Raw genomic sequence first — 23,995 nt, forward strand, 5'->3', positions numbered from 1 at the left:
CATGTTTGTAAATCCCATGTAACATATTATTGCCCACATTGAGCAAGGCAGTAAATACAGTACCTATGTAAAACAGCTGTTCAAAAATGTTTGTAATTTTTGTTTGTTTTGGTTTGTTCAGCTGAATGTTACTTACTTTAGTACAAGTTTGGCGAATATCCCTTGTTCTAATATGAATGAAAAGCGTGATTTTATGATACGGGTCATATTGACAGTACATGAGTATAGTAGACCCGAGCAGGACAACAGGGTTCATTTAATTTTTTTTTCTAAACATTTCTCACTAAGGCCCTTATTCTAATCGGCTCGGTACGGCCCGCGTGCGGCCGTACCGCCGATGTTTTCTCTCTGCACATGCGCAGAGGTCACTCTGCGCATGTGCAGGGGAATTCTCCGTGGTAAAAATTTAGACGCCGCAAAGGGGGCGTATAGGGGCGTGAGGGGCTTCATCCCCTCATTTCCCTATGTGTACGCCCCGCGTTTCATGGGCGTTCCCATGCAAACGCGGGGCGTACGCATGGTAATGAGGGCATGACGCCACTCATGGGGGCGGAAAGCTGACGTCGCCGGATGTCAGCTTTCAGCCCCCATACAAGCTACCACACGGACGATTGTCCGTGTGGTCTCAGCTTGCGGGAGCTGCCGCGGCGTGCGGTCCTGCCTTCGATGGTCGTCGACCATCGAATGCAGGGGGCAGCTCCCAGCATGGTGGAGGCGTACGCCTCCACCATTTTCGTGCGGTTCGCCAGCCGTCCGTGTACGGACGGCCGTGGCGAACCGTATGGTGGGCGGGGATTCGTCTGGTGCGGTCGGAGCCGCATATGCGGCTCGACCGCACCAACCAGAATAAGGGCCTAAAGGAACTTTTGGTCTAGGATTGCCGTGAAAAAAATCTGATACTCTAGGGTGCCATGATTCTAAACGTTTGGGAACCACTGGGTTAATGGATCATTTTCAAATTAGGTTACAGTATTAAGTGGTGCCTCAGGGTTTGGTGCTGGGGCCACTTTTCTTTAACACATTTTTTGCAAATTATGCTTAATTCTGTAGGTTTATAAAAACAGATCACAAGACTTTACAGAAGGACTTAAACAAACTGGAGGATTTGGCAGATAAATGGAAATTGAAGTTCAACATAGTTAAATGTAAGATCATACATTTAGGAACAGAAACCATTACGTAATTTATAAACTAAATGGGGTAAAATTAGGTGAATCGCTAATGGAGAAGGATTTAGGGGTGCACATTGACAATAAACATAGCTGTAGTGTTCACTGTGATGGGGCTGCAGCCAAGATCAACAGGATGCATAAAAAGAAATATAGAGGGTAGGTATGACAGCGTAATATTGCCAATATATAAAGCATTAGTGAGGCCTCACCTACTCTGTGTTCAGTTTTGTGCACCACACCATAAAAAATATATTTTGGAACTGTAAAGGGTTCAGAGAGAGGCAACTATGTTGACTAAGGCAGTGTTTCCCAAACTTTTTTGAATCACGGCACCCTAGAGCATCAAAATATTTTTAAGGCACCCCTAGGCCAAATGTCTCTTATTGAGAAATTTATAAAAAAAAATATTAAATTAAGTACATTGTGTGTGTACAGTATGTCACAGTTATCTGATGAGGCACAGGATTTGCTCCTGTTTGTCCACACATACAGTATTATGATTGGCAGACACCAGCACTAGTTTTGCCTGTTACATTGCCCATAAATAATATGAATTGATCCTGGTCCACCAACCCGAGGCACCCCTGTAAGTGTCCTGAGGCACCCCAGGGAGCCTAGGCACACAGTTTAGGAACCACTGGACTAAGGGTTTAGAGTCACTGGGCTACAAAGAAAGTTTAGCCAGCTTAGGTATGTATAGCTGGAAAAAAAAGGCATCTAAGGAGTGATATGATTACCATATAAAAAATACATCAATGGTCAATACAGAGAACTATCAGGTGCCCTATGTCATGAACCGGCATACAGCACTGTTACCTCTCTCACGCTGGAGCACTCCAGTTCACTGGCTTCCTAATGTCCCTGCTGCTTAGGTGCTGAGCATGGCCACGCCTCCCTTGGTACGCTCCACCAATGACTGCAAACCCTCTGGTACAAGGATCAGCTATTCCCAGCTAGCCTTGCCTTGGACTACAAGTCGCTACCAGCTACTACCCCGTTCTCACTGCAGCCAAATTCCCGGGTCTAGCATGTAGACCCGGGAATTTTCCTTTTATCACGGGATTTTTGGCAGTGTGAACGGGTCGCATATCCGGATTTCATACATGGGTAAAACCCTTCTTTTTACCCGCGTCTGAGATCCGGATATGCAGACACGGGTTGACCCGTTCACACTGCGGAAAAACCTGTGTTTAAAGGCAAATTCCCAGGTAGAACTTCTTCACCCTGGAATTTGCCTTGCAGTGAGAACGGGGGTCCAGTGCGTCAGTCCCCGGCATTTTAATGCCGGGTAAAAGCAGTGTCTTTCTCACTCGCAGTGAGAACACGGCATACAAGTATCCTGGCTCTGTCTCAGTTCAGTTCTCTAGTTCTGACACAGTTACCTGTTCCTGCTCGTCTCCCAGTGAGATTCCTCCAGTCAGTAATCTCCTGCTGGCTATTCCTCGTGTTCCTTTCCAAGTCCCTGAGTCTCTACTCCAATTATCATCCGTGGAACTACTGCTCCCAGCGACCAGACTCCAGTTTCCAAGCTGCAGTACAAGCTACCACTTCCAAGTGCAGCAGAGACTTCCAGCAGGTGTAATCACCAGCAAGCACCTGAGCAATCCAGCCTGTTAACCCATCTGGTGCTGAAGATTCAGTGTAATGCTGTGTACACACGGGAGCGATAGGGGCTGAAATCGCTGGGAATATGGTCGCTGAGCGACCATATTGCCAGTGATTGCAGTGTGCACCAGCGATAAATCGCCGGTTGCACGCTCCCGTTTTCAGCCCCTGAATGGTCGCTGGTCGGAGGAGCATGCTCCTCCGACCAGCGACATCCCCTGCCTCTTCACCCAGCAGTGTTTAAATTTTCATGAAAATGGGACACGGGGCAATATGATTGCTGAGCAATATAATGCCAGCGATCATATTGCCCCGTGGGTACGCACCTTAAGTCTCCTGTCTAGCAAACCTGGTTGCTTTATATTCTGCAGCACTACTGGCATTCCCTGTGTTGTTTACTGGACTTATATTATGCACCTTACTGCTTGGACTCTCAGCTTCCAAGCTGATTATTTCCATTGCTCCTACTATATTCATTGCATTGTTTCAATTGCCATATTGCCTGTCTGCACCTTCAATAATAAATACCAGCGCACATGCGCAGAAACTTCATCTCGCCTCCACGACTAATCCTTCCTTCCAACACTGACCCACAAGCACCAACACCGGGAACATCACTAAACCCAGACCTGACACCCTGCTTAGCATGAGGTCTCCCTGATACCCCTTTCACATCGCACCTAATTACCGGGTTCATGCCGGTTTCTTGCCGGTCCGATCTGGTAATTGGTGTGATGTGAAAGGTGTCACTGGTTTCAGCTAACCGGTAGCAACACAGCAATACAAACCGGATAAAAATAAGGGTTCTTACCGTTTCGTTGCCGTGTTGCTGTGCAGTGTGAATGGGTTACTCGGGTTGATCGACCCGTTTCCCGCTCACACTATGGAGGAGGTTCTAAGCGCTGCCTCCTCAGCTACCCCTAATGATGCTTTGACGCTCCGCCGTGCCCCCACATGACGTCAGCAACCACCAATATTGCCAGTTCGCTGATGCAATCTGAACAGACCGCACATGCATGGTCTCACCGGGACTGAACCGTTTCAAAGTCCCGGTGCGACCCTGCATTTACGGTCTGAGGTCTGAAAGCGGTATAAGGTTAGAGGAGATTTCATACCGTGCGAAGGAAAGGAATCCTTACAGTTAAGTTTTGGAAAATTCTGCCTGAAAAAGTGTAATGGCAGACTGGATTAATATATTTAAGAAAGGGTTAGACAAATTTTAGAAGAAAGATTCATTATGGGATACATCCATTCATTTTAATGTATAAAAGGGGACAAGTAAGGAATATAACAGCCACTGATAACTGGAATTTCTAGCCTAAAATTCCTTGTGCAATAGTTATATAGATACTTCAGCAGCGATATTCTAAAACCTTATATAAATTATAAATAGAACTCAATGGGCTGATGTCTTTTTTTCAACCTCACTATGGCCCTTATTCTGGTTGGTGCGGTAATATCCGCGTGCGTTCATGCCGCCGATGTTTTGTGTCTGCGCATGTGCAGAGGCGTCTCTGCGCATGTGCGAGCCAGACGCACGGCAACATTCCGCATGAAATGTGTACACTACGAACAGGGGGTGGAGAGGGGTGTGAAGGGCTGTTTGGGCTCATTACCATATGTTTACACCCCGCGTTTCATGGGCGTTCCCATGCAAACGCTGGGCGTACGTATGGTAATGCGGCCGTGACGCACGTGTAGGGGGCGGACATATGACATTGCCGGATGTCAGCTGCCCGCCCAGATGCCTGCTTTTGCACGGAGAAATGCCCGTGTGGTCTGAGGTTGCGGGAGCTGGCGGACCACTCGGCCCTGCATTGTTCTGCGACCATCGAATGATGGGGGAGGTTCCCTGAGATGGAGGAGGTGTATTCATGAGAAATACACGTGCGGTCCGTTCGGACAGCTTCTTACCGCGTACGGACGGAGTTGGCGATCCGTATGGAAGGCGGGGTTTAGGACGCACGGTGCTGGCCGCATATTCGGATCCGGCCGCACCGATCAGAATAAGGGCCAATGTTACTATGTTACTGTGCTCAATTATTTTTCCCAATAAAGAAAAATGATTTAATCATTTTAACCCTTTGAGTGGCAAGTAAATTTGTTAAAATAGGTGTGAAAGTAAACATTTGTATTCATCGTAATGCATTGCCCCAGGACCTCACGTGTATTTTTATTACATTGCATATTGAATGTATTTTTTTTATTATGAGAAATAAACAGATAATTAATATTTACTATGCAATATAATAGGGAGGGGCAGATGGGAGAGCACAGCATTGTGCGTTGTGTGGTTTGGTGCATTGCGTGATGTCCCTAAACTTATTAGTACGAGTAGGCAGCCCCTGAGTCCCTCAAAGCCTTGGGGCCCCTCAACTGCTCGGGCCGGTACGAGTGTCCCCCTTGACCCCCCCTGTCATAATGACCTGTAATGTTTACCTTATATAGGAAATATAAACTTTTTTTAGACAACATTTTTTATTTGAATTTATTCAACAAAAGTGAGCGAAACTGGCATTTTTAGTGGCTTTTTTTGGCATCTCTCACAGAGATGTTGGTACTCAAAGGGTTAAAGCACCCTGCCATTTTTGAAGTCATTCAGATAAGGTCCAGAAAAAAACTGAAAATAAACCAATGTATCTTTAAATGCATCAACTGGAATGCCCACCAACAGTTCATTCATATCATATTCCCAACTTACATGGTTAAAGGGTACTTTTCCAAGTTTCCATATTTTCTCAGACACATTATTTTATTCAATACAGATCTATAATTAGCAAGTCTATTTCCATTTACATTATTTACACAAATGAACTCTCAATGGACCATAGCCATTTAAAAATGTGTATGATGTCTTCCAGGTCTACTGGGCAGGGATAAACCCAGGATTTCTAGAAGGGAAAGGTGGGGATGGGTGGGAGGCCTGGTGTTTCTACATTAGAATGTCCCTGCCTTAACTTATTCCATTCACACTCCTGTAACCTTTTAAACATTTAAAACCATCCAAAGCTACAGGATGCATGTCGACAATACGGGTAGAAATAGTTATTGTCGACCAGAGACTGGGTCTTCGACGGTCCTTGCCACCGGATCTCCACTGGTCCCGACCGCCAAGGTCCTGGCATCTGTACTATACAGTTGTCAGGCACCACGCCTGGTGTAGGCGCAGTACCAGCAGAGGTACTGTGCATGCACAAAAGCCTGTCTTCTATGGGCTGTGTTGGCTGCAGCCCATAGAAGATGACTAGGGCTGCATGGATAAGTATGGAGTGGCTTTCTACAGGAACCCAGCTCTCTGCCTATCCCAGCCCAGAATGGTAATCCCAGTGAGTGAGAACACCTCCCAATGGGACTGCCTGCCATGTGGGTGACTGGCATGTATTACTTCCAATAGGAAGTTACTGCCATTCACAGTAAAGCTACTGGTTTCAGTAATGCTGGGAGGTCAAGGATTTTACCTGGGGGGGGGGGGGGGGGGGGGGGGGGGCTGCAGCCCATAGATAAAAACTGCCACTGTTGCTGATTGAATTCTGAATGAAATTTGCCCCATGCCTACTGTAACTGGCAAACTTTTTTTTCTTTAGTTAGTGAATGTGCAACTGGAAGCATTTGTCCTGACTAAATGTTCTTAGTAATCTGTGGTGATAACTGATTTTCTATTGTAATAAATTTCTTACTGTTGCATATTGGTAAGCAGTCCTGCTGACAAACAAAGCTCCAAGAAGCCTTATATTAAGAGGCAAACAAAAGACAATACAGAGATACTGTGTAATGAATTAGTGCCCAACTGAAACCCATGTGCGATTTTGCATTCAGTTTCAGAGACGGCATGGGGCGACAATGACACGTGAGGATGCATCCATGGATGCTTAAACAGCTGAAGAGATTTCCATATGTAGCACCGCATATGTATGCACAGGACAATGCTTTCCCTGATGATCTGGCAATACATAATTCCATTTTTAATAACATAAGAAATGTGCACATTCTGTAAACATATGAGCAGGGTAATACAAAACTGCATTCCCCAACACTGGTATTAGTTACTATGACCTCCTCTGCATACATTTCTGAAAGTTGCAATTGCAAAATATGTCATTCTTCCTAAATTGACTATATAGCATATTATTTATGACTTTTACGAATAAACCAGTAAAGACTGTGCCTAGACACATGTATTCCAGCGAGCCAGTACACCCACATGTGAGTGTCAAATGGATTATGAACAATATCTCCTCTGTGGATGCCTTGGATTGTGGACGTCATGTAGAGAGTGGGACGGGATGAGTATTAAACTGCCACTGAGGTCATCATTATTGTTTTTGCCATTGATATCGACCTAGTCTTGTTCTGCGGAAATCAATCCGACCTCAGAATTACCCTTGGGTAACCTCTGTTCATGCCAACACAATTCAAAGCCAGCTTGAAAACAATGAATTGTTTTGATAGTTTTCGAATACTTTACTAAATGTGTGTGTGATAGACTGGAAAGGAAAAGGTGCTCAGTTATATAGTGTTGCACAGTTCAGTGCTGAACCGCTGCTGTATGAAGTTAGAACACTGAATAGATATCTGTAAAATAAACATTTGGGAGTTGGAGATGTGATTGGAGACAGAAGTTTCATGCATCTTGGCTAGCCTGCAGAGCTCTCCATACAGCACAAAGGGGGTGATTCTAGCTGACTCGGTAAGCCTTGCAGCTTACCAAGTCCTTAATGCCGTTGCTTCCCCTCGCAGCCATGATGGGATGTGTTACGAAGACAATCGTATGTTTTCTCCTGCCTTCCCAAATATAAGTCAGTCTCAACTGGGAGACAGGGCTCCCGCGTTTCCAGCCCAGCTGGCCGTTCTCATGGCCCAGCGCCACCACCGCCCCATCCCTCCCTCACTGCTGCAAACTACCTGTCAACATTGTAAATAGCTGAGAGCGCTCGCAGTGGGGGTTTTCACATGTGCAGAAATGCGCATGTGTAAACCTCAACCATCGGGGCAGGAGCCGAATTTGGTTCCCTAAGAGTGAACCAGAATTGACCCCAAAGTCTGCAGGTCAACAAGGCAGTATAAGAGCCTGTGGAATGCCAGAAGCCGTGGCTTCACTGTGATACACACAGTGTATGCGCAGGACATGGTCTGCATCCCTGCACGCAGTGTCCCCTAAGCCCCACCTCAACTGACAGGGGGAATTTGGTTGAGGGGAGGGTGCGGCAACAGGACCGTTCCTCAAAACAGAGGCATGTCACCTCCATTTTGTGGGGGCATCTCCGGGTCAGTGTCTGCAGAAGTGAAATAGAAAACTCAGTAACATGATTGATCCTCGGATGACTGATGGCCATGCAGTGTGATCCAATGGTGTGTCTTCAGCAGATCAGGCCCTAGGTATAGGCAAACTAGGCAAATGCATAGGAGCATACCAAGCCTAGGTCATAATATGTATTGTGTGACCACACTCCTTTGCATCAAAAACATACCTTCCCTTTTATTGGCCTGCACACCTCTAGCATGCAAAGCAACTATTTAAAACATGGGGGTGGGGCATCCAATGATCTTGATGGCAAGGGTACCAAATTGAGAATTGCTATGGGGTGATGGCTGTTGCTGGTTGCTGCTGTGGTCTGTGCTGCTGGGTGCTTGGGCAGAAGTGGAACTAGTGGAGGTGCTAGGGTGCACCCGCCAAAATGCCTAGGCCAAAAATTTGGTTAGGGACGGCTTTGGTATTCAGACATTCCAGCAGATCAAAGTAAGGGGGTGTATATTTACACAAGATGCCTTCTGTGCATTTGCATATGAGTTGTACTGTATTGCACAGCCACTTCCTTGCATCTGTGCAATAGTGTGCAACTCTGAATCAAGTCCTACGTTTAGAGAGCAATGGTGTTGCAGTGGGTTAGAGACAGGAATTAGGAAGGATGAATTATTGTGCCGGAAAACTCCCAAAAAATTGGGAGTCTCCCAGACAGTGTGGGAGAGGAAGTGTTAAAACAAGGAGGCTCATGACACTTTGGCATCACCGACGCCTGTTGCATAGCAAGTAAGATGCTGCTTTATACACTGCACAGGTTACATGACTGCATTACTGATTACTTTGGCTAAACTCTTTTGTAGGAATCTTTGGAAGTCAATGAGATATTGGCCCTTATTCAGATCTGATCGCAGTAGAAATATGTTCTCAAAATGGGCAAAACCATGTGCATTGCAGGTGGGGCAGATGTAACAGGTGTAGAGAGAGTAAGTTTTGGGTGAGTTGTTTTGTTTCTGTGCTGGGTAAATACTGGCTGCATTATTTTTACACTGCGATTAAGATTTCAGTTTCAACACACCGCACCCATATGTAACTCTCTCTGCACATCTTACATCTGCCCCACCTGCAGTGCAGCATGAATTTGCCCATTTTGAGAACAAATGTGTACTGCGATCAGATCTGAATAAGGACCATTGTCTGCTTTAGGAGTCATTACCTGCGCTCCGGCTTCAATAGCATTTGTATTTAAGAATATAGACATTTATATATGGATGTAGTTATTATGCCAGTGTCAGCGGTCAAACACATATGGTGAATTATAGTTATGTTGCCAGTGTTAACAAGAAAGCGGGTATGGTAAGCCTTAGTTATTTATAATTACCATTCCACGCTGATTTTCCAACATCCCCTCCTTAAAGAGAATTTGGTACTTGTGTATTATCACGGCACCCATCGCATCGCAGACCATAAGGCATGCGATGGTATGCGATGCGATATTGCCCGATGTTCCCCAATGTCATACAATGTTAAAATTGTATGGCATTGTATATGGCATACAATGCCATGCGATTATAAATTGTATAAAATGGGTGCTTACAATGTTAAATGCACCCCCACGCCACCCCCACTATTAACGTGAATCCGAAGCGTGGCGAGCGGCGGCGGTACGCGTCCTCCGACCTTTTCATACCCCCACTATCCACGTCGGCGTGGAGTTGATTTTATATAGTGTGGCGAGCGCAGCGAGCCACCGAGCCCGAAGCATGGCGAGCGCACGCGCATGACTTCACAGGTATATGCGTCCGCTCGCCACGCTTCGGTGGCTTGCTGCACTCGCCACACTATATAAAATCAACTCCACGCCGATGTGGATAGTGGGGGGTATGAAAAAAAGGTCGGAGGACGCGTACCGCCACCCCTCGCGGGCTCGCCACGCTTCGGGTTCACGTTCATACTGGGGGGTGGCATGGGGGTGCATTTAACATTGTAACCACCCATTAGGGTGCTTAAAAGCACCCATTAGGGTGCTTATACAATTTAACATCGTATAGGGGGCTTACATCGGATGCGATAAAAAATCATGCAACTAAATATCGGGGGCGCCATGATAATACACCGAGAATTTACATTTAAGCTGCAGCTGTATGCGATATAGCCACTGAATACCGTGTTTCCCCGATAATAAGACACTGTCTTATTTTTTTTTTTTACTCAAAAAAGACCATAGGTCTTATTTTCAGGGGAGGGCTTATTTTAAAAAATGCCCCAGTGCTCCTTTAAAACATGCCCCAGTCCACCATCTCAAAATTGAACCCAGTCATCCATCTTCCACATGCCCCCACATTCTTGATGGCCCCAAACCTGTTTGTTTACCGGAACTCTGTACGGTACGGTATTGATGGCCCCAAAACATCTGTCGGCGCTGTGTGCTGCACAGGCTGTACTGTTCAGCAGCCGCGTGATGTGCGTGGCGTGATGTCACGCCGCGCCTACCGCAATGCATCCCTGGGAACAGGAGCTGCGGTATTACCGTACAGGCGAGGTGAGCGGGGCTGAGCAGGGCTACACTTTAACAACTGTAAAAAAATCTATGGGAAATTTCATAGGTCTTATTTTCGGGGGAGGGCTTATTTTGGACAAATGTTCCAAATCTGGGGTAGGGCTTATTATCGGGGTAGGTCTAATTATCGGGGAAACACGGTATAAGTGACCTCAGGTTCCCTTTTGGCTGTTATACTCTCATGGATAGATGCTCCAGGGTACCACTTGCCATGGGTGATCCTGGTATGGAGTTTTGTAGGCCAAATATATAAGATCTTACCCATGGTTGATATTTGCCTGCTGACATATTTCCTGAGAAATTGGTTTGAAGAGATTCTCTCAAGACCTGTTTTTAAGGGATACTTATGGAAATTGATGCGGTTGTGCATCAGCATTAGGATCTCCAAGGGATCCATTTATACATCTTTTATATCCTGTCAGAAAGATTCTCACCCGGAGTGAATATTCATATTCACCATTCAATTACATACGGTTACCCCTGAGGAAGTCGTTTTGACGAAACACATTGGGTGTTTTCCTGGTTATACTGAACTGATTAACTGACTGCATACAGATGAAAATGCTTTTATTGTGTATTTTAAACAAATTGTATTAAAACTGTTGTACAGTGATTTGTCTGTACTTACTACAGTTCGGATATATTTGGTGGTGGAACTTCTTAATTAGTGGCGCACTCTGTCTTCTGCTTTCTGTCTATCCCCCACTAACAGGGGGGACTGACAGAGTTGCTGCCTAAAAACTCATCTAGCGCATTGAAAGGGTACCTCTCTTTTGTTCTAATATATATATATATATATATATACATACAGAAGTACCAACACACTCGCCATTCCTACGAATGGGGTGAAAACAGCACCCATACTTCCCAGGTTGGGGTGCAGTGGCCTGTGACCACACACTCTAGTAAATACAAATACAGGGGGCCCAGCACTCACTACAACAAACTAACTCACCTTAACAATCAAATGTTGGGCAACTAGTATACATTAATACAATCTGAAGCAGACTATCGCTTGGCTTAATGTAATTACTTTAGTTAATAGCATAGACAGGGCCGGACTGGAACCAGAAATAGGCCCTGGCATTTTTGAGCACACAGGCTCACCAGAAGCAGACGGGACCCTTGCGCGGCAAAAGGGGGTGTGGCCTCACAGAAAGGAGGCGTGGCATCACAAAAAGGAGCATTACACATTATGGAACACACCGTTATGCCCATTACACCTTGTGGCACACACCGTTATGCCCATTACAGAATATGACACAATATCTATGCCCATTACAGAATATTATTTATTTATTTTTAACAGTTTCTTATATTGCGCATACATATTCCACAGTGCTTTACAGAGGATATTTCAACATTCACATCAGTCCCTGCCCCAAAGGAGCTTACAATTTATCTACCACATATACACGCAAACACAGACATTATAGGGTTAATTTTGTTGGAAGCCAATTAACCTACCAGTATATTTTTGGATTGTAGGAGGAAACCGAAGTATCCGGAGGAAACCCACGCAAGCATGGGGAGAATATACAAACAGTTAGAGCCATGGTGGGGATCGAACCCATGACCTCTGCGCTGTGAGGCAGTAATGCGAACCATTACACCATTCGTGCTGCCACAGAATATGCCCATTACACATTGTGGCACACACCATAATGCCCATTACACATTGTGGCGTACACACCAACACTGTGACACACACCATAATGCATTGCATGCCCATTCAACATTATGCCTTTGTGCATCTACTTATGTAGTAAGTCCAACATTGTACATGGAATGGAAATTTGCTTAATACATGATCAGTCTTTCAGGGCCCTCCTGAGGCTCCTGATTAACACTTTAGCTGGCCATCACACAATCACTGTCAATCAGTCTATAGAATAAACATGTAACTTTTTTTTGCCCACTGCAGAACTACAAGTAACCCCTATAGGTTATTACAAGCTAGCAGGCAGTCTGCCAGTGGTTTAATTTAACTAAATAAAACAATGGGCCATGGGCATGGCAATTATTTCTGCTGGCTGAAGCTGGGTGCAAATTTACCCTGTCTCAAACTGTGTCACTGAGTGTCAGACAAGAAATCTCACAGAGTCTGCAGTGTGGGTTGTAGGAAGCTAGTACTAGACTGTAGTAGAGATAAGTAAGAGGTTCCAAGCCTAGGGTAGGGTAAGACAAGGTATAGGAAATAAGGACTAGACTATTATTTAGTCATAGACAAAAAACACTTACTATCTGCTGCCTTGCACTGTGACACTAGAACTCTCTGACTGCACAGCATGGATTGGACAGAATCCAACTCTCCTTGTCCTACAGTCACAACGTGACTGTCTCTGCACAGCTCTCTGCTCAAATAGCTCTCCAGGCCCACCATGGCACCGCCCTTCTGCAGATTCTCCTGCCCGTGGGAAATAATGCATGTGATGTTGGTCTGCAGCCAAGGCAGGAGCCGGCAGTGAGGCGGGCTCAGAAGTGTCCGCCGCGTCATGGCGCTGCGGCGTCATGACGTGGGTATTGGTCATGAGGCGGGGGCTGGGCGGTGCACAGTCTGTCAGTCTCTGCACTGCAAAGTGAAAACTATAATGGGTGCCGGGCGGCCATACTGAAAGCAGGGCGGGCCTGAGATTGGCCGCTGCGGCATCATAACGACACATATAGGGAAGACTAAAGACGGGCGGGGAGGCGCAGTAAGGTGGCGGGGCTGCCTCCTTGAATATACAAAGAGGGACGGTATCAACAGAGTGGCCGCCGCATCATGACATCATGAAGTGTCGGCGTCATGACGTCAGTATGCAAATGACGCGGCGGCAGATACAAGTTAAAGGATGATTGCTGCAGCACAATATCGGCCCACTGGTCCATCGGCCCTTCTGGCATTTGCCAGAAGTGCCAGATGGCCAGTCTGGCCCTGAGCCTAGAGCATGTGACTTAAAGACAGCACACAAGCACTAATCATCCAGAGGTCTTCATACCACTTTTAGAAGCGTTCTCATTGGCCAGAGTAACCTGTCCCAGGATGTCTTCACTACAGTCACATGATCTTCATCAGCTTCCTTTCTGGAAACTATAAACATATGTCAGTGCCTGTAATTTCTGACTGTCCAAGGACACCACCTAGACCAGCGGTGGCCAACCCGCGGCTCGCGAGCCGCATGCGGCTCGCCGCGCTGTAAATTGCGGCTCAAGCCTCCCATCCCGTCTGCAAAGCGGGGTTTTGAATTTGGCACCAATTCGGCTGCCAAATTCAAAACGCCGCATCGGCGGCCAATAGGAAACGGCCGCAGTGAGCCAATCAGCGCTCGCTGCGCCGTTTCCGCCCTGCCCCCGGCGTCTGACATCAGACGCCAGCGGGAGGTGAAAAGTCTTCTCCACGCCGGCGGAGCGCTCCTGAAGACGCGAGAAGCCGCCGGAGGATGGCGCAGAAGACGGCGGCGGGGAGAAGAGTTCCGGCGCCGCTGAAGAGGCCAGAAGACGCCGGGATCAAGACAGAAGATCTCCGGCGCCTTCTGCAAGAAAAAAGAAGATGGCTCCCGGAGAGGCCAGCGGGGGTGGGAAGCAAAAGAGCTGAAAAAAGCTCCCCCCAGCGGCCTCTCCCAACACCAGGTAGGGGCCTTTGGCCTCCTACCCTCCATCCACCCTAGACCACCGGGTGTCGCGCACTAGGCCCGTGGGCAAATTCAGGCCCTTCTGGCCTGTGTGCGCATTAGTCGGGCCCTCTTGGCCCGTGGCTCATTTGTTTGTTGGGCCCTCCTGGCCCTCTAGGTGGGCCCTTTAGTTAGGAAGCTGGGCCCTCCAGCATAGGTGTTGCACTGTGGGCAACACCTGTGCTGGAGGGCCCAGCATCCTAACTGTGGGGGCATATGATGTTTGGCACTGTGGGGGGCATATGTTTGGCACTTTGAGGGGCATGTGATGTTTGGCACTGTGGGGGGCATATGATGTTTGGCACTGTGGGGGGCATATGATGTTTGGCACTGTGGGGGGCATATGATGTTTGGCACTGTGGGGGGCATATGATGTTTGGCACTGTGGGGGGCATATGATGTTTGGCACTGTGGGGGGCATATGATGTTTGGCACTGTGGGGGGCATATGATGTTTGGCACTGTGGTGGGCATATGTTTGGCACTTTGAGGGGCATGTGATGTTTGGCACTGTGGGGGGCATATGATGTTTGGCACTGTGGGGGGCATATGATGTTTGGCACTGTGGGGGGCATATCTGGCACTGGGGGCATAAAGTTTTGTCATGTGGCCACTCTCCTTGTGTCATATGACCACGCCCCTGACCACTCACCCAATCATGCCCCTTTTTGGCCGAAGGCGCGCGCATGATGTTGGCTCTTTGGCTTGACGACTGATATTTTTCGGCTCTTTACCTCTGACCGGTTGGCCACCCCTGACCTAGACGATCTTACAATACATACTGTTTCTGCGTGAGGTTTTTAATGACAAGTAAATTAAGTGTATTTTAAGGGACGCCTGGATCTACAAATATATAAAATGGTGGGTTTACTCATCTTAAAAGTGGTCACAGAAACCCCCCCTCTTTTTTTTTGTACAAATAAGATATCTTTTCAGAAATAAGAACTTGAAATTGTAAGATTGTTCTATCTTTTTTAACCAGAAAACCTAAGTAAAACTAACAAGTTGACTGATAAGATAAAGATGGTATTTGTGCCAAAAATAAACATGGCTCCAGAATGGCTGCCTGGAGAGAGCGGTGCTTTATCAAGATATGCATTGCATGAGACCTGACAATAATGCTAGCCATCAATCCCGGGAATCGGGATTGAAAAATGCTCAATCTTGAATCACTACTTCTGTGACATCTCAAGTCAGAAGTTTCCTGGTCTGAGGAAAAAGGTGTGTGGGTGGTGTTTTATTTGGACAATTTGCACAGTTTGGCAGTTGGACAGTTAACGGAAAGATGGTCTGATCATGTACAGTATGGGCACCATAAGTCCCCAATCTCCCACAGAAGACAGAACCAGACCCAATCAATCAATTTCCTATAAAGATCTCCCTTTCTCAAATTTCATATAGCCATACCCTAATTTCTGGAGCTACATTTCCACATATGACACTGTAATAACTGTAGCTCTGTGTGTTTTAATTAGAGATGTGCAGACTCAAGTTCCAGAGATCCGAGCCCCCACGGACATCATCATTCCGAGCCCGGTTCCGAGCAGCACTCAGAGATTCCCGCCTGACTCGGGTCCGTCCGCGTGGTCAGAACGTCATCTTCCTGTGCCGGATTTCGCGAGGCTTTAAATAGCGGCTGCTGCGCCCACCATCTTCACTCCAGTCTAGTAGTGGGTTGGAAGAGGGTGTGTTGGTGCTGCTGCTGGGGCTTAAACTTGAGCTTGACCTTAAACGCAATATATTTATTCGCTGGGGCTGTCTCTCAGTGCTGTTGTGTAGTCTAACTGTGTACTTGTAGTACTACTGTCTCCTCTGTGCGGTCTACCTTTGGTGCGCTGTGCTGTAATTATTTTATTCGCTGGGGCTGTCTCCCTCAGTGCTGCTGTGTACTCTGTTCTCCTCTCTGCTTAGGGTGGGCTCTCCCTAGCAAGGAGGACAGTCTAACTGTGTACCTGTAGTACTACTGTCTCCTCTGTGCTGGGGCCTACCTCTGGTGCTGTGCTGTAATATATATTATATGAATAATTAATTATAGTATATATAGTCCACTGGTGCTGCCTGCACTGAATCTGCCAGTATTATTTAGTTACTCAGTCCACTGTTGCCACTGGCAGTGCTACTGCCTACCTAGTGTACCTACCTAGTACCTACTAGGCTGCTATATCTAATTTAATAAAAAAATGATACTTGTGCTGTGTGACAGTAAAAAATAATTCCATGCTGCTGGTGCACTGATGTGTGCCACTGAGTGCCACTGCCAAGCAGTACCTAATAATAAAATTAATTATTATAAATGCTGCTGGTGCACTGCATAAAGCTACTGATGGTGTGTAATATAACTACCTTTTGTGGTGACCACTGGCAGTGCTACTGCCTGCCTGCCTACCTACCTAGTAGTTTATTTTCTCTACCTACTAGGCTGCTATATTATTAATACTTAATTAATTGAATTATATATAGTCCACTGGTGCTGCCTGCACTGAATACTGTGAATAGAGGTTGCCAGTATTATTTACTCAGTCCACTGTTGCCACTGGCAGTGTTACTGCTTAAGTGTACCTACCTAGTAGTACAACTACATACTAGGCTGCTACAGTATATATAATTTAATTAAAAAATAATACCTGTGCTGCGTGGGACTGTAAAAAATAATTCCATGCTGCTGGTGCACTGACGTGTGCCACTGAGTGCCACTGCCAAGCAGTACCTAATAATAAATTTAATTATTATAAATTCTGCTGGTACACATATACTAGTATTGCTGACGTATCTACCTGTCTTGTGCCTAGTACTGTCTTATCTACCTGTCTGGTGCCTAGTACTGCCATATCTACCTGTCTGGTGCCTAGTACCTCCTTATCTACCTGTCTTGTGCATAGTTATCCAGCTACCTCGTTGCAACCTTTTGCCCTAAAAACAATATTGTGAGGTGTGAGGTGTTCAGAATAGACTGGAAATGAGTGGAAATGAATGTTATTGAGGTTAATATAGCGTAGGAGCAAAATAAAAATAAAAATTCTGCAATTTTAGCAGTTTTTATGCTTTTTAAACAAAAAAAAATCAGAACCCAAAACCCAAAAAATCCAAACACAAAACACTTAGGAGGTGTTTTGCCAAAACCCATTAGAACCCAAAACCTCAAGTTAATCAGAACCCAAAACCCGAAAAGTGGTCGGTGCACATCTCTAGTTTTAATTTTATGTAGTACTGTTCCTAGTAAATTATAGCTGTTGCACAGGAAACAGTTTGTGTTACTCACTACACTGCTACCAAGTATATTATACTGCAGTACATATGTACACATATGTTGTGGTTTGCTTTCTGCGAAATGTGACTGTTGACATGTTTTCAATACACAAATTGGTACATGTTACAACAACTCGAAAGTTGTAAAAGAAGCACACACAAAGCAAATAATGCAGGTAGTGGCATGTCTGAGAGGTCAGGGCCTCTTCTTAACAAACTATCCTGATGGTAATGACGTATTTAAAAGGACTCTCCTAGTCCCTCAGTACATACAGTACACAGATAGCACTTTAATATTTTTTAACAAAAACATTTGTACATTATTATTATTGTCAGAAAAAGAATATCCATGCGTGGTAATGTCAGGGTGCAGTGTATGTTCTTCACCAATTTGATGCTCAAAATGTAAACAAAATATTGTAAAGCAGGACCTTGGGGTATGGGTAAAAACTGGAACTAGACAGGACCCCGGAATGCCGGACTGGACAAGCTCTATTCTCCCAATAATCTCCCCTTCCCCATGTTCCTGGTGAAAGCTATCACAGGCATACCCCAGGGCAAAACACCATCCCCCCCCTTCCCCCGGTGTTCCGGGGTCTTGTCCGGGTACGGTTTTTACTTAGTCCCAGGACCTTGTTGCACGGCTTTGCTTCACATTGCCTCAATTTCAAGTAACATAGCATGTAGTGTCCAGAGACATTAATGCTTCCTAACAATATAGTGTTCTATCTAGAAACAAACTTTATTTTAAATAATTGTCAGAATTTACCTTGGTTTGGACACCTTAAGTGCAAACCAACTTGATCAAACCACCCACAGGTTTCATCAGTTCTCAGATGTGGGGTAATTTGTAATGCCGCCCATACACGGTGCTTCACACAACACATAAAGAATGTGCAGCACATACTTTTATACTTTTTGAACTTTACTTTAGCACATCAAGGGCAGGACGTACTAAGACGAAAATGCAGTAAAATCCCTGTTTTACCGCATTTTCAAATTTACTAATACCCGGCCGCTGCGTCATCGCAGGGCAGGGTATCGCCACCTATGGGCTTCTATCGCTGCCTGCCGTCTGCTGCAGACTCCTACCCCCCTCCCCGTCCTCCATGCTGCTCCTCCTCCGCCAGCAGCATGTCACAGCCGGGGATGTCCTTCCGGCTGCAGGGGGGAGGAGGAGATGCCAGGTACAGCCGCAGAGCCCAGGAGGTGGAGACACATCACAGGTAACCCCTTCACTGGTAATCCTGAAATTTTCTGTGCTTTGCCTTAATGCCCAGGCTGGCAAGCCCAGAAAATTCCCAGGATTGCCAGTGTTTAGCGGCGGGCAGCGCTGCTGAGGTCATCTCCTTCGTTGCGCCCCCCGGCTCACCCCGCCCCCCCCCCCAGCTGTTGCATTACAGCCTGCGGCGCCGGTTTATGACAAGTAGGGACGGGGCACAAGGCCGGGCAGCGGCTGATTGACGGTTTGGCGCCACTGTCCGGACCCGGGGACACAGCAGTGTTTTTTTTAAGGGAGCGCTCCCCAGAAAAAACTCGCCCACTGGGGAGTGCTCCCTAAAAAAAAAACACCACAGAAGGGGTTAATACATCCCGCCCCAAATGTGTTTTGAACTAGATGCGATGCGATCTAGTTTAAAACGCACGGTGCGCATCACACAGTGTATGGGCACTGTAAGCTTTAAGAGCGATGCACTTGTGAGTGAGGAAGTACAAACCAATCATTTTTAAACAGCCTTTAAAATGTAAGGTAGAAACTGATTAGCATTTTATCTCTCACCATTTTATCTTTCACAGAGCTTTAATACCTCCTAAAGTTAATTAAATAAAATCCTAAACTAGTACAATGAAATATAAGTTTTGCCTACTTATCATAGCAGATAACCCGTTCACTTTACAGCAGCAGTAATTTACAGTATGTTATATAAATGTGCAGTGTTATGCAATGAAAGTACTATTATAGTAATAATGTTTATTCTTGTTTGTCACATTTATAGTACCTACCATATACAGGAGTGTCTCCGGATAGGGAATCGGGTGTATGACATCATTCTCTATTAGATCTCTATAGGAAGGTGAGCGCAGCGATGTGTTACCGATAATCCATGTAGTTTCCGATGATTGCAAATCCAGAATGGAAGTGAAGTTGATATCCAGACATCGGACCCCTGTGACTATCCTACACTACTCTTTTCTGTGTGACCAAACAGGTGGAGAGAAAGCTGGGACTTTAATGACCCTTGGATATGCAGACAAAAATAACATCAAAATAAAATAAAAATCCTATTGTTACTGCACGGTCACGCTGTTTATCTTTGTGATGTTCCATTCCCAAACTTTGACATTGTTTTACAATGCAGAAGGACGTTTCTAGCACTGTAGCTCCTGCCCTAACCATGTGCCTGCTTCTCCATCAGTTGCTCTTTAAATTGTTGCTTTGTTATTATTCTCAAATCAGAAACTTGTACAGCACACAATGTAGTTTCTGTGTTACTGCTGCCGGCTGGGGCAGTGTGTATGGATCCCTCCCCTCTACACACCCACCGGGTTACAGCAGCTAAATCACACTCACAATACAGAAGTCCTCCCCTACTCTCTCCCACTGCCTGTCGTGTGAACATCCAACATGACACCACGCTACACAGACAGCTCTGGCTTCTATCCTGATAGTGGAGCACTTGAGTTTTTGTTAAACAAGTTTAATCGAATCCCCAATCAATCAACAAACAGTAGAAAAGTCACTCTCCTGAAAGAAAATGAGGTTTAATTTTTTTTTTTAACCTATATACTGAATATATTAAATTTTTATTGTGCTTCTTTAATACAATGCAATCTATTAGTATTTTGGTTCTATTGGTATTACAAGCCTTATTTGTATCTCTGCTAGCATGGAGGTTGTTTCAGTAATGTATCTGTTTCTGGGCGGGATTCTCTATCACAGAAATGCGGTAAAAACCCTGTTATCAGGGTTTTTACCGCATTTCTGTATTCTCTAACCTCCCTCCGCAGTGTCACCGCTGCGGAGGGAATCGCCAGCAAAAGCTGGCGGTTCCCTGCAGAAGCCTATGGGCTTCTTACCGCACCGGTGTGTGAGGGATCCGTCACGGATCCTTTCCAGCATGCCCCGCGGCCGGCGCGTCAGTCTGCGCATGCGCAGACGGACTCCCGGGTCATAGACCCGGAAGTCCAGCAACGACGTCGCATCGCAAGGGACAGCTCTTACCGCTAGAGCTGTCCCCTAGAGGTCATTAGAAATGCGATGCCGGGCGAAGAGGGCTGCGGATTTTAGAGAATCCCGCCCTGTGTCTTCCCAATATGTGAATTTCATCTACTAAAACTGCTGTTATCCTGTATATTGATTAAGTGGCCCATCTGCATGCATTTCCCTACATACATAACTTACGTGTGTAATAGTAATACAATAAATACTATGAATATATATTTTCACTATTTTATTTTAGTGCACAGTTATTCTTCCCTTCCAACATTCTAGCCTACATTGCATATTAAAAAAGTATTTTATAGTAAGTATTTGGCTGTTGAAGTTTATTTCCTTTTGCAGCAGGTAATAATAAGACAAGCAATTTGTAAATTTACTTTTAAGTTTAGGATAACTAGCTTTTAAGGTAATTCAATGAATGGTCTGAGCTTTATGGTCACTTTGAAACACACTGGTTGTAAAAAGAGCTCCTAGTTCATTGGGGGAGGTCATGCACTAAAATGCTGGTGGTTTTATATTTCTGCTGTTTAGCAGCAAGACCTACTGTAGCTTATATTACCTGTCATTCTAAAGTTATGTTGCTTAAAAATGTGACAGTGGTTGATAAGTTTGGGCAATGCATGTACAATCCCCTAAATGATGCTACTAGCAGGGATCCTTAATATTAATATTTGAATAAGAATCATCATATTTAAAATGGTATTGGTACTTTAAGGATCTGAAAATACTGAGGGGGGAAATTTACTAAGAATCCGAATACGTAATTTCGTATTCGTATTCTTAATACGAATCAATACGACTGCATATGGCTGTTTCAGCCGTATGCACAATTCGTGTTCCGGAGAAGAATTTACAAAGCAGTTAAATATGACTGCTTTGTAACCCTCCGATGGCGTAGCCATTCATATTAGCTACGTATATACGGCCGCTAATACGAATTCGTACAGGTAGTCTGTACGGATCAGTCAGATCTCCTTAAAACCAAAGCCCATACATACTGATACTTAGGGAGAAATTTACTAAAGGAAATTTGTAAAAAATAGGTGTATTTGTGTCCAGAAATACACTTATTTTTGACATTGACTATCCCGAAAATACGGCAATTCATATTCGTATTGATAGCACATCAATACGACTACGAATTACCATATTTTCGGGATAGTAAATGTCAAAAATAAGTGTATTTCTGGATACAAATACACCTGTTTTTTTACAAATTTCCTTTAGTAAATTTCCCCCTTATTATCTTGAGCCCGTAGGTAGCCCTCTGTCCTGGTCCTTGGGCTCCGTGTCCGATGTCTGGTGGTCCACGGGTCCGGTATCAGATGAAATCCATGGTGGAACCTGTGGCAGGAAATTATACTTACAAGTCTCCTATGGCAAAGATCTGTCCTCTTCAATCCGAATTAGTCCACGCTTTTGGCAAAAAAATAAACCGGCAGCACCCCAAACCACAATGAACTGAGCAGGGGCCGGCCAATAGCGGTATTCGGGGGCGGAGCCACACAATGTAAACAAACACACGTGCGGCTCTGCTCAGTTCGTTTTGGTTTCGGGTGCTGCCGGTTTATTTTTTTGCCAAGAGCCGTGGACTACTTCGGATTGAAGAGGACAGATCCTAGCCATAGGACACTTGTAAGTATAATTTCCTTCCACAGGTTCCACCATGGATTTCATCGGATACCGGATACCGGACACCAGACCAAGGGCTACCTACGGGCTCAAGATAGGTAAGTATCAGTATGTATGGGCTTTGGATGTAATAAAGCTTTATTTTTCTTGGGTGTCAGTGTGTTTATTTGACTATTTTTACTACTGTAGAACTACAAGTGCCAGCGGGACCTTTAATGCTCCACATGCTGGGACTTGTGGTTCTCCAAGTCCCAGCATGCGGGGGAGGCTTGCTGGGACTCATAGTTCCACAGTAATAGACAATAGTTTCTTCAATTTTTTTACACTGAATCAGCCACTCCAGGGTCACCGGGGACAGCACCAGGCTTCAACCTGGTCAGGAACCCCTTTATTGGGGGGGTCCCCACTCCCCCAGAACCCCTGGCCAGACTGACTGGTCAGTAGGGTTAATGCTTTGGCCGCGGGACCTTATATAATAAGTGTCCCCCGGCTGTGGCATCACCCTGCTGGCTGGTTGTGCCTGGGGCTGGTTCTTAAAATACGGGGGACCCCTAGTCATTTTGTCTCCTGTATTTTGGGAACCAGCCCCGGCCCTGTGGCATCACCCTGCTGGCTGGTTGTGCCTGGGGCTGGTTCTTAAAATACGAGGGACCCCTAGTCATTTTGTCCCCTGTATTTTGGGAACCAGCCCCGGCCCTGGAGCCTGGGGCTGGTTTTAAAAAATCGGGGAACCCCTATTTGGTTGGTTTCCTGATTTTTTATTACCAGCCCCGACTCTTTCAGCCTGGTGCTGGTTACGGCTGTGGAGGGGACCCTACACCGTTTTTTGTTTTTTTTCCAGTAAATCAGGAATCACCATTCTTTTGAATGGTGATTTCTGTCGTATTCTATCAATGGTGTATTCATTCGTATTTGTAAATACAAATACGAATGTCCCATCAATACGAATACGAAAATTAGTATTTTTGGCATAGTAAATGGCAAAAATACAAATACGCCTAAAAAAAACGTATTTTCGTATGAAAATACGATTATTTTTTTTTTACGAATTCATTTTAGTAAATTTCTCCCAGTATGTGGACAAAAGAAAAATGTAAATCCAACTGCACATCCTCAAAATAAAATAACTGCCCATTTCGGCTCCCAGCTGTGTCAGGTAACTGGAGTGGCCTTTTACAGTTTTTGTTATGTAGATGTTATTGGTTTGCACATTTAAAAATGAAAATGTAAAATTTGACCTGTCATATGCCAGGTCAATAGTTATTTGTTATCATCTGCAATAAATATATGTCTGTGTGTGTGTGTGTGGGTATGCACACTGCTCAAAAAAATAATGGGAACACTTAAACAATACCATGTAACTCCAAGTCAATCAGACTTCTGTGAAATCAAACTGTCCACTTAGGAAGCAACGCTGATTGACAATCAATTTTGCATGCTGTTGTTCAAATGGAATAGACAACAGGTGGAAATTATAGGCAATTAGCAAGACACCCCCAATAAAGGAGTTGTTCTGCAGTTGGTGACCACAGACCACTTCTCAGCTCCTATGCGTTCTGGCTGATGTTTTGGTCACTTTTGAAAGCTGACGGTGCATGAGACTGAGTCTACAACCCACACAAGTGGCTCAGGTAGTGCAGGTCATCCAGGATGGCACATCAATGCGAGC

At 45.4% G+C, this 23,995-nt stretch overlaps 1 protein-coding gene across 3 annotated transcripts in view; it reads right to left on the reverse strand.

The window, feature by feature from the left end:
- Positions 1-23,995, reverse strand: part of PDE4C (phosphodiesterase 4C) — a 652,796-nt gene that overhangs the window by 154,338 nt on the left and 474,463 nt on the right. The window contains exon 1 of one of the 3 annotated variants that reach the window (XM_083179236.1): positions 19,479-19,567. The exons of the other annotated variants lie outside the window; for them this stretch is intronic. Within the exon in view, the coding sequence (XP_083035362.1) occupies positions 19,479-19,525 (47 nt within the window). The 5' untranslated portion in view covers positions 19,526-19,567. Of the gene's footprint in view, positions 1-19,478; positions 19,568-23,995 lie in introns of those variants that run through there. 3 annotated transcript variants of the gene reach the window in all.

The sequence above is a fragment of the Crinia signifera genome, chromosome 1, assembly GCF_055691185.1.
Source record: "Crinia signifera chromosome 1, ASM5569118v1, whole genome shotgun sequence".
NCBI lineage: Eukaryota > Metazoa > Chordata > Amphibia > Anura > Myobatrachidae > Crinia > Crinia signifera.